The 13,189-nt window shown below is 44.3% G+C and overlaps 1 protein-coding gene across 1 annotated transcript in view; it reads left to right on the top strand.

Annotated features, from left to right (window-relative positions):
* Positions 1 to 13,189, top strand: part of LOC149338980 (tryptase-2-like) — a 41,149-nt gene that overhangs the window by 8,280 nt on the left and 19,680 nt on the right. Inside the window, exons 2-3 of the mRNA XM_089550844.1 lie at positions 8,407 to 8,492; positions 12,407 to 12,513. Coding sequence (XP_089406970.1) covers positions 8,407 to 8,492; positions 12,407 to 12,513 — 193 coding nt within the window. The remainder of the gene's footprint in view (positions 1 to 8,406; positions 8,493 to 12,406; positions 12,514 to 13,189) is intronic.

The raw sequence follows: 13,189 nt of genomic DNA, 5'->3' as shown, positions 1-13,189 counted from the left end.
GATCAGTAAGCGTTTCTGAACCATTAGGAATGCAGTGGTAGGGCAGATTAATTAAAGGTTCCAGGCCATATCTTTGGTACCAGGTAACATTGATTTTGCAGTGTGGAAGTAGAGTCTAATAAATTGATATTAATGTCACCCACCAGGGAAACAGATTTTTGTTCATAAGAAAGAATGTAAAAAATATTGTGATTTTCACGGAATGCAGAAATTAGAGAGCGATGATTGATAAATACAATCGAATACAATGCTTTATTATTCGCACATACAGAATAGTGATTTTCAATCCACAATGACTCACAGTGAAGGGTATTCATTAAGGATGCACGATAATTGAAATTTTCGAAAACGAATATGAAAACGGACTTTGAGAGTGTCCTTGTTTCAGATGAATGTGTGAATATTATCGAATCAGAAACACGGATTACTGGAACATCAAATACAATTATTTATTTATTCAGTACAAACGAATCAGAAACACAGATTACTGTAACATCAAACACAATCAAGTATTTATTTATTACAAACTACGAGCTATCTTACATCAATAGTGCGGTTTTGAGTTGTCTGCTTAGTGACCATATACCTATTTTTATGTTTCTAATGACCCACCGTACTCAGGTTCATGATAGCCCTAAGGTGCCGCCCACCTTCCAAAGCATAACTGAGACATCACTGAAGTCATTTTGTCGGAAATACAGCAGATGTGTTGGAAGGATATCATTTTATAAACTGAGGCAGCGAAAGCTTACGCTAGGTTTATTGACAAATTTGTAGCTATATATAAAAAGCACTTCAAAGATAAGGAACAAAAGCCACATAAAAACATGCAAAAATCTTGATTCACTCGGGACCTTCTACGCAAACTAGAGAAACGCGAACTCCTTTACGCCAAGTTTATAAAAACCCGTGAGCCTTCGGATCTAAAACATTAATGGTTTTTTGAAATAAATTGAACAAGGTGTTAAAGAAAGCAAGAGAAAGATACTATTTACAGCGTTTTTTCTTCATGCTCAGGAAATATTACGAAACACTAGAATAAACAACGTTTTAGGCGAAAAAGCAAAACAGGCGCCAATAGAGAAAATTTGCTTAGATCGTCATGTATTGGAAGGGTCATGTATTGGACATGCTTGATAAATTTAACCGCTACTTTGTTCATCGAGATTATCATCAACAGCCGGACTACGCCCACTGAAGGGCATCGTTAACTGAACCTCAAACCGTGTGTTTTCCTAATAAGGGGGTAATTACTCATTGACATCCATCCGAGCGCAGCCATACGGCTACAAAGGAAAGCTATACAGCTTTCTCAGAAACTTCGTAGTTAAAGAAAAATTCGTCCTGGTCCAGGGTTCGAACCCGGGACCACCGCTTCACCGGAGCAGTCGCTCTACCAATTGAGCTAACCGGGACGGCAAGCTTATGGTAGGGCGAGAGCGAATTGATCAATAACTCGAAGTGGGAACTGTGTTGGTCAAATGTTTAGGACCAGGACGAATTTTTCTTTAACTACGAAGTTTATGAGAAAGCTGTATAGCTTTCCTTTGTAGCCGTATGGCGGCGCTCGGGTGGAAGTCAATGAGTAATTACCCCCTTATTACAAATCTACTCCGCCTTGGGGGATTCCCCTAAACATTTGACCAACATGTGTTTTCTTCCACATCAAAACGCGGTATTCTTACAGCCGAGCACTGCCGTAGAGCTGCGTCCAATTTTCTTCGGATTTAAAAATCCAGTAGTTGCGATGCAGATGGTTTGCAGATCCGAAAAATGTGATACACGACATTCTCCTGTCTTAGCTGGTCTACATTTCTTATCTCTGCTTTGCGTGCGATAAGCTTCCAGATGGAACGAAAACTCAAAATGGGCCTGCCACTCCATACCTCTCGGCCGCTAAAGCCGAACAGCTTTCGCTGATGAATGCGCTGAAGCGCTAAGCTTGGACATATTAATGTTTGTTCCTTTATACTTATTTATGAAATACATTAAACTTAATGGGGTTATTTATAAATTTGCCATTTTTTAAATACAACTTTTAATCCAGCTTTGATGGAAGCTTCATGAAGTGAGGTGAACGGCGTTTTGTCCTTAGCCGCTGCGCGTGGCTGACCTGCTTGATCGCTTAGTTGTGATATATCTAGGGTTTTTAATTTTGCGCTTTTAATCCTTTCGGAAATCGAGGGTTAATAATCGGAAGCTATACTTCAAATTTGAATTCGGGCGGAAATCTGAGCAAAAATTGGAAATCTCAGTTATTGAGGAAAACGTTCCATAACTCGTGTTTTTGTGGGTGATGTTTTTCACCAAATTTAGGAACTTTTCGAACATACCATACCTTTTTGAACATAGCCCGGGTCCGATTTGGAGGTAACCATCGTGTTGGACACGCTCAGTGATGACGAAATCGATTATGGTTCAAACCATCCAAGGTCTAATTTCTAATTTCAATGATCATGGTTAAGGAATCCAGCGCGAAAAGACAAGGACAAACGAAGAAGTGGAAGGAAGTGTCCACTTCTTCGTTTGTCCTTGCCTTTTCACGCTGGATTCTTTAACCATGATCACTGACCAATCATCCAAAACAGCCATTTTAGTTGTTGGAAATGACCCGGGCCAACTTTGGAGGTCGCCACATGTCGGGCACGCCCAGTTAAGGCTGCACATAGATTTTGGTCCAAATCAGCCAATGATAAAGTTCGGGGGTGGCCCGGGTCAAATTCCTGCCTCTTGGCGTCACAGTTGCTATGGCAACGAACGATGCGCAAGCAAGTTGCAAGATGCACAAGCAAGTTGCAAGAGGACTAAGCAAGATACGCAAGCAAGATTTTTGCTGGACTCTGATGATGGTTTGGTTTGGTTTATTAGGGTTTAACGTCCCAAATCAACTCAGGCTATGAGGGACGCTGTAGTGAAGGGCTCCGGAAATTTCGACCACCTGGGGTTCTTTAACGTGCGCTGACATCGCACAGTACACGGGCCCCTAGAAATTCGCCTTCATCGAAATTCAGCCACCGCGGCCGGGATCGGACCCGCGTCTTTCGGGTCAGCAGCCGAGTGCCATAACCACTTAGCAACCGCGGCGGGGGACTCTGATGATCGTATGAGTGCTCTCGCAGCAGCAGTGTTTCCTCGAGGGCTTCTTTTGTTTATACCGAAGAAGGCAGAGTTTATGAAAGGTTGCCATACTTTAATAATGGGAATGCTTTAGTTAAGGATACTTGCTAGCGTGACGCGAAGAGATTTGTGTTCCCTCATTTGGGTTAATGGTTCAGACCCTAAGGTGTAAGGAGAACAAAGATTACTGAGTTTCTTTTTTTTTAAAATGCGCTGTTTTGTTAGCGTCCAGTTCCATATTCAAACGAATGCACATGGAAAAAGATTTTGAAGGTTATTGTTCAAGGTTATCTCATCATCGCGGCTGGCTTTTCCATTGAACAGCAGACTATCTGATTTGGATGGGTCGGGTAAATGAACTCACAATGTCAATACGATACATGCATTTATAGTTTATATCTCTCTCAGAAATTATTTTTTGCCAGCAGATTAGTGAATGTAAAGATATAAATGCATTTTCTCTACGTTACGTTGTTGGCTATTTCGATTATTTCGGTAAAGACTTATTAATCAGCTGCCAAGACGCCATTTTTGATATACTATTTCAATGATAAATGTGTTTATTTTTCTCAATGTTCCGTTTTTCATTCTTTCGCTGATTTCTCTTTATATATAACACTATTCTGAGGTACACCTGAAGAAATTGGGAGTATATGGTAATAATGGGTGCCGATACTTAAAAACTGCTTTCAGGTATTGAGATATGCAGCAGTTCGGATATTAATGAAGGAAACAAAAATAATCATTCGAAATTCCTCACTGTGAAAGAAGGTCATATAGTATAGTGAAATCTAAGAGAAAATATCCCCATTGCTCGATTTGTCTAGAATACATTTTGTGCAATGACAGTAAGAAAAACCTTAATGAAATATTTTCTGCATAGATGAAAGTAGCCTGTTGTCACTTAAGAACTTCGTGATTAAGTTGGCTCTGATGTGTTCAAGCGTCTCACGCCGGATGGTACTGCTATACGGGTGATAGTTGTTTGTCAGCGTTAGGTCACTCTTATTGGGCACCGGTACTACACGTGCCGTTTGCCAGTCAGGAAGAAGTGTTGCTTTCGATAATGATGCAGGAAAAATAAGAAACTGGGACAGCATTTCTGCCTATAGACGCAGAAGAACATTCGTTATGTTGACGGGTGCAGGAGCAGATTTAGGTTAAAAGGAGCATGGAAACTACTCCTGAGACAGATATAAGTTCGAAGTTTACACCAGACAGTAGCGAAACATGAGATGAAAACCATTTGGAATGGAAAATACATTGTGAAAATATGAAAGAAAGGAGGACCAGTTCTCTCAAGGAAGAGCAGGCCCGAGCCTGGCATTTCAATCAATCAATCAATCAATCAATCAATCAATCAATCAATCAATCAATCAATCAATCAATCAATCAATCAATCAATCAATCAATCAATCAATCAATCAATCAATCAATCAATCAATCAATCAATCAATCAATCAATCAATCAATCAATCAATCAATCAACCAACCAACCAATCAATCAATCAATCAATAAATGAATCAATTTTATTCAAGACAATAATACAAAACTATTGTCTTGGGGGACGTGACAAAAGGCGGAAAAGTGCCTGGCGATGTCACGCCACCCTGTGGCAAGCAGCTGTTTGGCACTCATGCAGAATTTATAACAGCGTTAGATCTTTCCAGAGAAATATCTAAGATGAAACTGTATACCCCCACCCTCTTACTATTTTTTCCGTGCAAGAATCTGTACAGGAACGGAATACAAGGATACGTACACAGCTTCTACTAGCAATGCATGTTTACAAAACATTTCCAAACACAAAATACATGTACACTGTCGAACTTGAAACACACGAAGATAAATTGACAACATGGTGAAAAACATGAAAATATGAAACACTAGTCTTCCTTTAAGAACAATCCCTTCAGTGTTTTCTTAAACCTGTTTAGTGAATGATTTTTGGTTAACAGGTCTTGAATGACTGCTTACCTGTTTCTTAAATCCGCTATCTGACAGCTTAATCTTCGATGTCTATAGTTGGCCCGAGCTCGGGGCTTGACTAGATGTTCTTCTTCAAATCGCACACTCTCTATTTTTCCTGGTATGTTGTTTCAAAGGTACATTTATCCAACCGGTATTGGCGATAAACTTCCAGGCTTAGTCTTTATTTGTAGTACTTAGGCATTTGGAATATTCCATACGATTTATGGTAGGGCGCACAACTAGACGACAACTCCAAGTTAACAATAGCGCGTGTTGCTCTTTTTTGTACTGATAGTAGGGAATCTTGTTTTCGTCGTGGTTTGCCGCACAAGAGACAAATAGCTAAAACGGCAATGTTTAAAAGAGTAGTACACCTGCCGTTTGATACAGATTTGCGTGTAATGTTACACTTAGGATTCTGGTAGTAGAAGACTGTTGTATACCGAGGCCTTTAAATTTTAAACATGGAATTGCATGCATTTCAGTACATTTAGAGCGAAATAGTACATACTTTATTTTGTTTATGTTTAATGCGAGCCGGTTACTTCCCAGCCATGAGGTTAAACCCAACATCCAATTTTTTGCCTCCCTCAAAAGCGCATCTAAATCCCTACTCGAAAAGAACACATTAGTGTCGTTCGCATATAAAGAAAAATTCGAAGCACTCGGTATGTTTACAATATCATTAATATAGATGAGAAATAAGACTGACCAGAGGATGGACCCTTGTGGTGCTCCATACAACAGAGTGTTCGTCTCTGAACATACGCCACTGATAACAGTATACTGCTCGCGTGAAGTTAAATAATTCATGAGGAGAGTCCCAGGGAGGCATTGCTTTGAACTTACCCTGTCTTCTGTTTCATATCGAGGGAACTCAGGTACAATAACTCCACGTTGGTGTGCTTTTTCGTGCGAGATCTGCCGGCAACAGCGAAGCGCCCTTCTTTGCAGCAAAAAATTGCAACGAGACTTCCGTACGGGAAATCCGCGCTAGCAAGAGCACTGCGTTCATAGAAGAAACATGTGCCGGTCCGGCATGCATGGTGCTCCGACGCTGGGCTGCGTCTGAGAAAAGCGGTCGGCCTGCTTTAGACGGCAGGATTGGCAGCGCGCGGCTCGCGTGTCAGACAACACTTGGCTGCGTTTGCCTCGAAGTAAGACATGATGTTGGGCTAGTCGGTTCATGATTAGAGCGAAACAAAACTGCGCGAAGACGACGGGACAAAAGAAAGGCACGAATACACACACACAAAGCGCTCTAATTTGCGTTTGCCGTACATGATAAAAGCGCGTTACTTCGCCGCGTCTTCTGCTTAACATGCGTGAACCAATGCTTCCTTGACAGAGATAGGGTTGCGCGCGAGCTGTTCCAAGAGGTGCCATGAAATACCTTCCAGGCAACAGCTCTAAAGTGCACCAGCTGTCGTGGCCTTCATGACGGTACCTCGAAGGACATTCTCCACCTGAACAGGAAGCGGGCAGTGCTTAAAATACGACGAGGAAGAACTAAAAACACAGGGTGGCCGCCACTAAGATGCAGCGTCGTCACCGTCGCTGAAGGTCATCTAGGAATGGAGTGGCCATTGTGAACGAGGCTCCAGTTGTTCATGCAGCTTCTCCTCCTCATCCGTATGACGGTGTAAAAGATGGGACCGTGATGACTGGTGAAGCCGGAATTGTAGCTGCATATGCGTCTTAGGTATCCCTATCGAAGCCATGCACACCCTCAACGTCCAAGCAGGTACCACGCTTTCAATTTCCCGAGCTACTGCTAATCGGGCACAAGGCCAGCGTCCGATCAAAAGCGGAGACTTGCTAGTGGCTTGGGAAACCTTACCGAGGCCATGTGCACCTGCAGTGACGTAGCAGTCACCGCGCTTCCAATGTCCTGGGTCTTGAACGAGCAAAAGGACAAGCTCTGGTCCAAGGCCGGCAACTACGAGTTACCGAAATACTGAAGATCCTTATGAACACTACGCTTGTGCTTCTGTCTAGCCTGCGTACTGACAGAATCCAGACGCCGATCGCTGATGAGATGGATGTGACAGAGCCATCAGTGTAGATGTGGCGGTACGCACTGTAGCAACCTTAATTGTCCTGAAAAGCAAAGTATTTAAGTGCAGGACCGGGGGTGTTTGTTTTCCTTTTAATGCCATGGACTGTGGTCTTGATTTGCCATGCTGCGTACCTCCAAGGTGCGGAGGAGGCTGTGCCGCTGGTACTGTGATGGGAGAATGGCAGAAACTTCCTCTATGCAGTACTCTGCGAGTGGATGGTTAGGTACACGAACCGCAAACCGCACCTGGGCATGAAGGAGCTATTGGGTTAACAGGGTGTTGAGTATGCGTGATGTCACCTTTCTTTTCTCCATTTTCTCTCTTTTCGCCCTCTTCTTTCACTCTCATCTGGAGTAGCATGCAAAGCTAATAACCAGGCAGACCTATCCTTTATTCATTAAAGTCTGTCTCTCTCTCTCTCTCTCTCTAACCTGCACACGTCGAAAGCAGGAAGTCCGGTGCAGGTACTGCACCGCGCAATTGTCAGAGTTTGCCACTCTTTATTTACAGGTAGCATGGCTTCACCAGCCTCGTCGTGCTGAAAAGAAGTCGGCGATGTATCCATTTTAAAGGCGACAGCATTCGAAGCCCAATCGAGAAAACAATGCGTCATCGGTCATAAAATTGCACCATTGGTTGGAGGTAAATGACGTCACGAGACCGGCTAAATCCCACTGGCTGCAGGGAAGTGACTTCGCTACAGAGGTCAATTCCCATTGGCTGGAGAGAAGTGACATCAACGGACCGGAAGTGATGTCACTTCCGGTAAAGACATCAAAAACTTCTAATGCTATCGCATTGACAACATAAAGTAATTAGACATTCTTGCGAATTTTCATCCTCCTTACTTAGCGCAATGTGAAGCGGCTTTGCTATGTTTCTCGGCATTGTTCTTGCAAGCCGTTGCTCGTTCCGCATAGGCACGGCCGATGGCTCAACTTATATGTGTCTAGGGGGAGCTATGGAACATTTGCTGCGTGAATGTCCTATATTTGGCGATGAACAAGTGCTCTGCTCTAGACCTCTTCATCCCCCCCCCCTTCTCTGATTGTGTCCTTTGTCCTAGCTCCATCCTTCTGTTTCCTCTTTCACGCCCCACTCCCCTTTCCCGTATTGCAGCGTAGCCAATCATAACACCCCACTGGTTAAACTCTCCGCCTCATTCTCTTACCTTCTCTCTCTCTAGCAAGCAAAAGCTGCTGCAATGCTTGCCTGGTTCTGTTGCATTCCATTGAGTGCCTGCTTTCTTCATTGCAGCTTGCGGCGAAAGCAAGTTCCCGGACGACCCCGACTTCCGAATCGTGGGCGGGCGCGAAGCTAACAAAGATGAATGGCCGTGGCAGGTGAGTCTTACGCCGATGATGGAGAACATTTGGAGTGATCAATAATGAAGCTAATTCAGAATGTGCTATATGGCTGTCCGTAAAAAGTCTATTTAAGTAGCTTTGTCCCACTGTTATGGTGCCACTGGCAACAAAACTTCACAGAAGGAGACATGCGCAAAGAGAAGCAGACGGTAATGATATTTATTTATTTATTTATTTATTTATTTATTTATTTATTTATTTATTTATTCACAGATACCTGCAGCGCCAGAAGGCATTATTTCAGGGGGGGGGGGGGGGCGCACAACGAAATCAAGCACTATAAGTGCTAGTCAGGTGATGAGACATTCAAACAACACACGGAACAGCCATAAAATACAGCAAAATCAGGTACACGCACGCACACATTAATGATACAAAGTTAAGATTAAATGAATCAATGAATAAGAGCACGAATAAAAGCACGAAACGCTTCAACAGATGTGCAGTCAATGACGTTTTTGGGGAGTTTGTTCCAAACTGACATGACATGCGGAAAGAAAGAGTTCTGATAAATGTTTGTTCGACATTTGATTTCACGCACCTTAAAATCATGATCACAACGCGCAGATACAAAATGTGGCTGCTGAACATGCAGAGTTTTGTCAATCCCGGCAGTAAAGTTTCGCTTGTCCACCAAAAGCGAATAGGTTCTTTTCTTCTTCTTTCCTTTGCACCAGGGGTGCCCCGTCGTAGACGGCTTTTGAATGATGACTTGAAGGCTGAAGGTCTAGCTAGACAATACTTGCAAACAACAGAGAAGTTTCAGAGGATATAAACTGAAGCTTTATGTACAAGTATTCACATATATATACAAGTTGAGCAGTGAGCACAACAAGAACATGGAACTGGCTAACATTTAGGGGAGGCCCCTACTCGGCATAGCCGAAGATGCGTTACATCTATCTCCGTAGCCCAAAACCTCATTCCCGGGCTCCGGGACCCAGTTTTAAAGACACATGGGCCCGGCCCACATTCTTCAGCATCCAATCGTGTCAAACTCCTAACACGATTGGTTATTAGCCGTGTGGCCCGTCCTCCAACTTCCTTGAGGCACATAACCCTCTCTCAAATGTACACATTGTAAAAAGGGCATCATTTTCACTCAAAACATAGTACATTCCGAGAATGCACCCACATACGGATTGGCCCCCTGGGTTACGCGCCCCGCCCCACACTTCCACTGTATTACACAAACTCTCTCCCCTATGAAAGACACAGCAAAACACACAAAAACAACATGTGAAAACACTTCCACGGGTACGTCTGTCTCCCCAGTACCCGTGACCTTGACGATTCCCGGGACTAGGGCAATTATCGGCCCCAACCCAGCTGCGACCGTCGCAAACAACACCCGGGAGCGCAGATCCACTTTCCGATAAGAGTCGGATCACAATGGACTGCCGACCCCACCAGCCGTCCTCCGGGGTCCGGGCGGCGACATAAGTCAAGTGGCCGCCACTCTCCCCAATTAAGCAGGTGGCTGTACTCGTTCTGTCCGGTGGTGTCTTCTGCGCTCTCCCGTTTCTTGAGACCGAGTTGTCGAGCCTCGGGGCTATACCGGACGCCAGCCAGCTGCACCGTCGCCCACAGCTCCCATTCATCCGGACGCGCCTGGCCCCGCTTCGTCCAGCAGTGTTCTCTTTTTCAAAAGAAAAGCGGTCGAACCTCCGAACGAAGCGTTCGAATCTTAATTGGGCCGCAAGTGGTGTTTGTCAAGCCGCGGGAGAGAAGCGGCCCCGGCGAGAAACACGTGTCCTTCCCCGAAAGGGGACAATGGGAGGCTTGGGTGAGCCGGCCGCTCCCTCTCTGGCTGCTGCCCGCTTTGCGCGGTTTTTCTGTCTCTGCCAAACATGGCTCGCTTGCACCAAATCATGACACCAAAACCAGATAAGGTCACCTTTTGGACATACAAAGTTTAACCTCAGTCCTTAGCTTCTTCCCGTAATGAAACTTGGCGATGTCAACATTCGTTATCACTGCGGTGACAACGAGGTAAATGTCGGTATACCACAACTTAACAGCAACGACATCTATCGAATCGGCGACTAGTTGCCTATCCGAATGGGTCCTGCGCTAGGGTCATGTAACTCGCATTCTTTTATCCTCTCTGGTTGTGCTTTAGTTACCCGCCACAATGAGCCATCACCACGAAGCTCGGCTTGTGGCTCTCGTTCATCGTTGTTCTCTGTAAGGCATTCCTGTAGGCAGTTCAAGGTTGCATGCGACATGTGGTGTGCTCGGTTTCTGCGCTGAGAACACCATATTTTGTTGAGTTGCGCGTTAAGAAAAACTGCACCTTTGGTGTCGAAGTCGAGAAAATAGAAGGTCGATGATCTTCAAAGGCTCCACATTTTCAATTCAATTCAATTAAATTCATTTATTTTCAACGCGAGTTTGAATGCACCCCGGCAAAAAAGCGGTTCTACGACAGCTTGAAAAGTGCCTGGGGGCCCTTACAAGGCAGCAGTGTTTACAGACTAAATTACAGTGTGAGTACACATCTTCAAACAATCATTCAAACAAATATAGAGTACATATAATTAACAAGACAATCGTTATTCCTAAAAATTTCAGGTATTCGGCGTTTTGCCTCAATTCATCCTGAACATTAGAAAACATTGCGGAATTCACATACGTCAGTTTTACTGCAGAATGCCGGAAATATCGTGTTGCCACGTGGATTATTCCAAAGTGATGTCATACAAAAGGAATGCCTGGCATATGTGTTCTCGCCGTGCGAAAATAGGGCCAGCTGTAGTCCTTCTGCTGTTTTCGCCTTTATCATTTATCATTTATTTTTTCCCTTAAGGACCCTAGCCGGGGCATTAAAGGTGCACTGAATAGGAAACTGAACTCGTCTTTTTGCCGCGGCAACTCGATCTACTCGTTCCGAGCATTCTTAGAAACTACGGATTATACCCCTGTGCGGCCGATTTCCCTAAATAAATCGAATTAACGTCCGGCTCCCGCTTTTTTTTTTTTTGAATTCTCCCCGTACGGTGGGCGGTGTCTACCAACGCATGGAGTGCCTTTCACCCAGTCCCGTGGCGGCTTGTCGCCATGCCATCGGCGGAGTAATACGTAGTAATCCGTAGAAGCTAATAGTCCGCGCGTATATTTATTTCTGCGGGCTTATTTTGCGGCTATATTATCTGCGAATGAAACTATTCATTCACGGAAACCTAAAAAACAAAATAAAGCGAAAGCAAAGCCTCGACTCCGCCCACCGTACGGGGAGAATTCAAAAAATAAAGGCGGGAACCGGACGTTAATTCGATTTATGTAGGGAAATCGGCCACACAGGGCAATAAGTCGAGGTTTCTATGAATGCTCGGAACGTGTAGACCGAGTTCCCGTGGCAAAAAGACGAGTTCAGATTCCTCTTCAGTGCACCTTTAATAAGACGGGAGAAAAAAAAAACGAAATCACAAACAATAGGAACATTTGGAATATAACAGTGAAGACGGCAAAATAATTGTTAAAAGAGCATTACAAAATGAAAAAGGGAACAATCACAGGTACACTGTGGCCATCACGCTATATCAAGAGGAGGAAAACGGGAACACTGGTTTGCAGACAAGGGTTCAGCAATTTGAGAAAAAAAAAATGTAACACGTGCACATAGCCATAGAGATTTCTGTCTTGTAACCAGACGACGGCAAGTGGCTTGGTCGCCACCGGCTTGGCTCTTGCCGCTAAATTTTACGGCACCTAGTGGGAAACACACACTTAGCAATTGTGAGTCGAATGGCAGCTGATGCATATAAAGATATTTGGTCCTTTTCTTGTCCTATTGATCAATCCTTTCGCCGTCTATCCTTTTCTTTCATGAGGGGTATTCCTTCTCAGTCAGCGGTCAAAAGTACTTAATCATTCCAAATCCTGCACAGGTCTCCGTGCGACTGACGCACCCGCAGGCAGGGAAGATAGGACACTGGTGTGGCGGCGTACTGCTCAACGACCGGTGGATACTCACGGCCGCCCACTGCATCGTAAAGTAAGTGCACCTGGCAATGGACGCATCTATCCAGCGCAGTGTAGATTCTAAAAGGAGGAAATGTGAATCACGGCTCCAATTTGCATCAGCTTTGATGTATAACGATATATGCACTGCTGTGAAGCCTTTTAATCCTCGCAATGTTTTTATGTCCATAAATACTGGAGTAAGCAAAACATTATAAACTGTAGTGTTACACGCCTCGAAGCGACGCGTGATCTATGAGAACGCCGTAGTGGAGGTCTCAGAATGAATTTTGGCCACTTGGGGTTCTTTACCGTGCACTGCCATCGCACAGCATATGGGCATGTTTGCATTTCGCCTTCATAGATATACGGCCGCCGCGACCTTGATATTTTGCCAAAGCCACTGGGACACCGCAGCGAGAAGCTGGCATAGAAAATCGACTATACTCAACTACGAAAAGAATCGGACTAGAGGTACCAGAGATTTTATCATTTTTATGCATTAAATTAGCATATAATAGTCCTCAGTACAAAAATCCGTAAAGAGTTGGCCAATTTAATATTGCCACGTGCATTGTGCGAACTTTGTACGTGGCATCGCTGTTGCTTCCTCGTTGGAAGTCGAGGAAGACGAAGTGTGTGTACGTGTGCGCTGCCTACTGCCGAGCCGACTGGTTGTGCTCCCACATTTCAACCGCGACAAATCGGTG

The sequence above is a fragment of the Amblyomma mixtum genome, chromosome 6 (assembly GCF_055824585.1).
Source record: "Amblyomma mixtum isolate Tamu chromosome 6, ASM5582458v1, whole genome shotgun sequence".
NCBI classification, from domain to species: Eukaryota; Metazoa; Arthropoda; class Arachnida; order Ixodida; family Ixodidae; genus Amblyomma; species Amblyomma mixtum.
The sequence above is the reverse complement of the archived record's forward strand: the minus strand, read 5'-3'. Positions and strand labels throughout refer to the sequence as shown.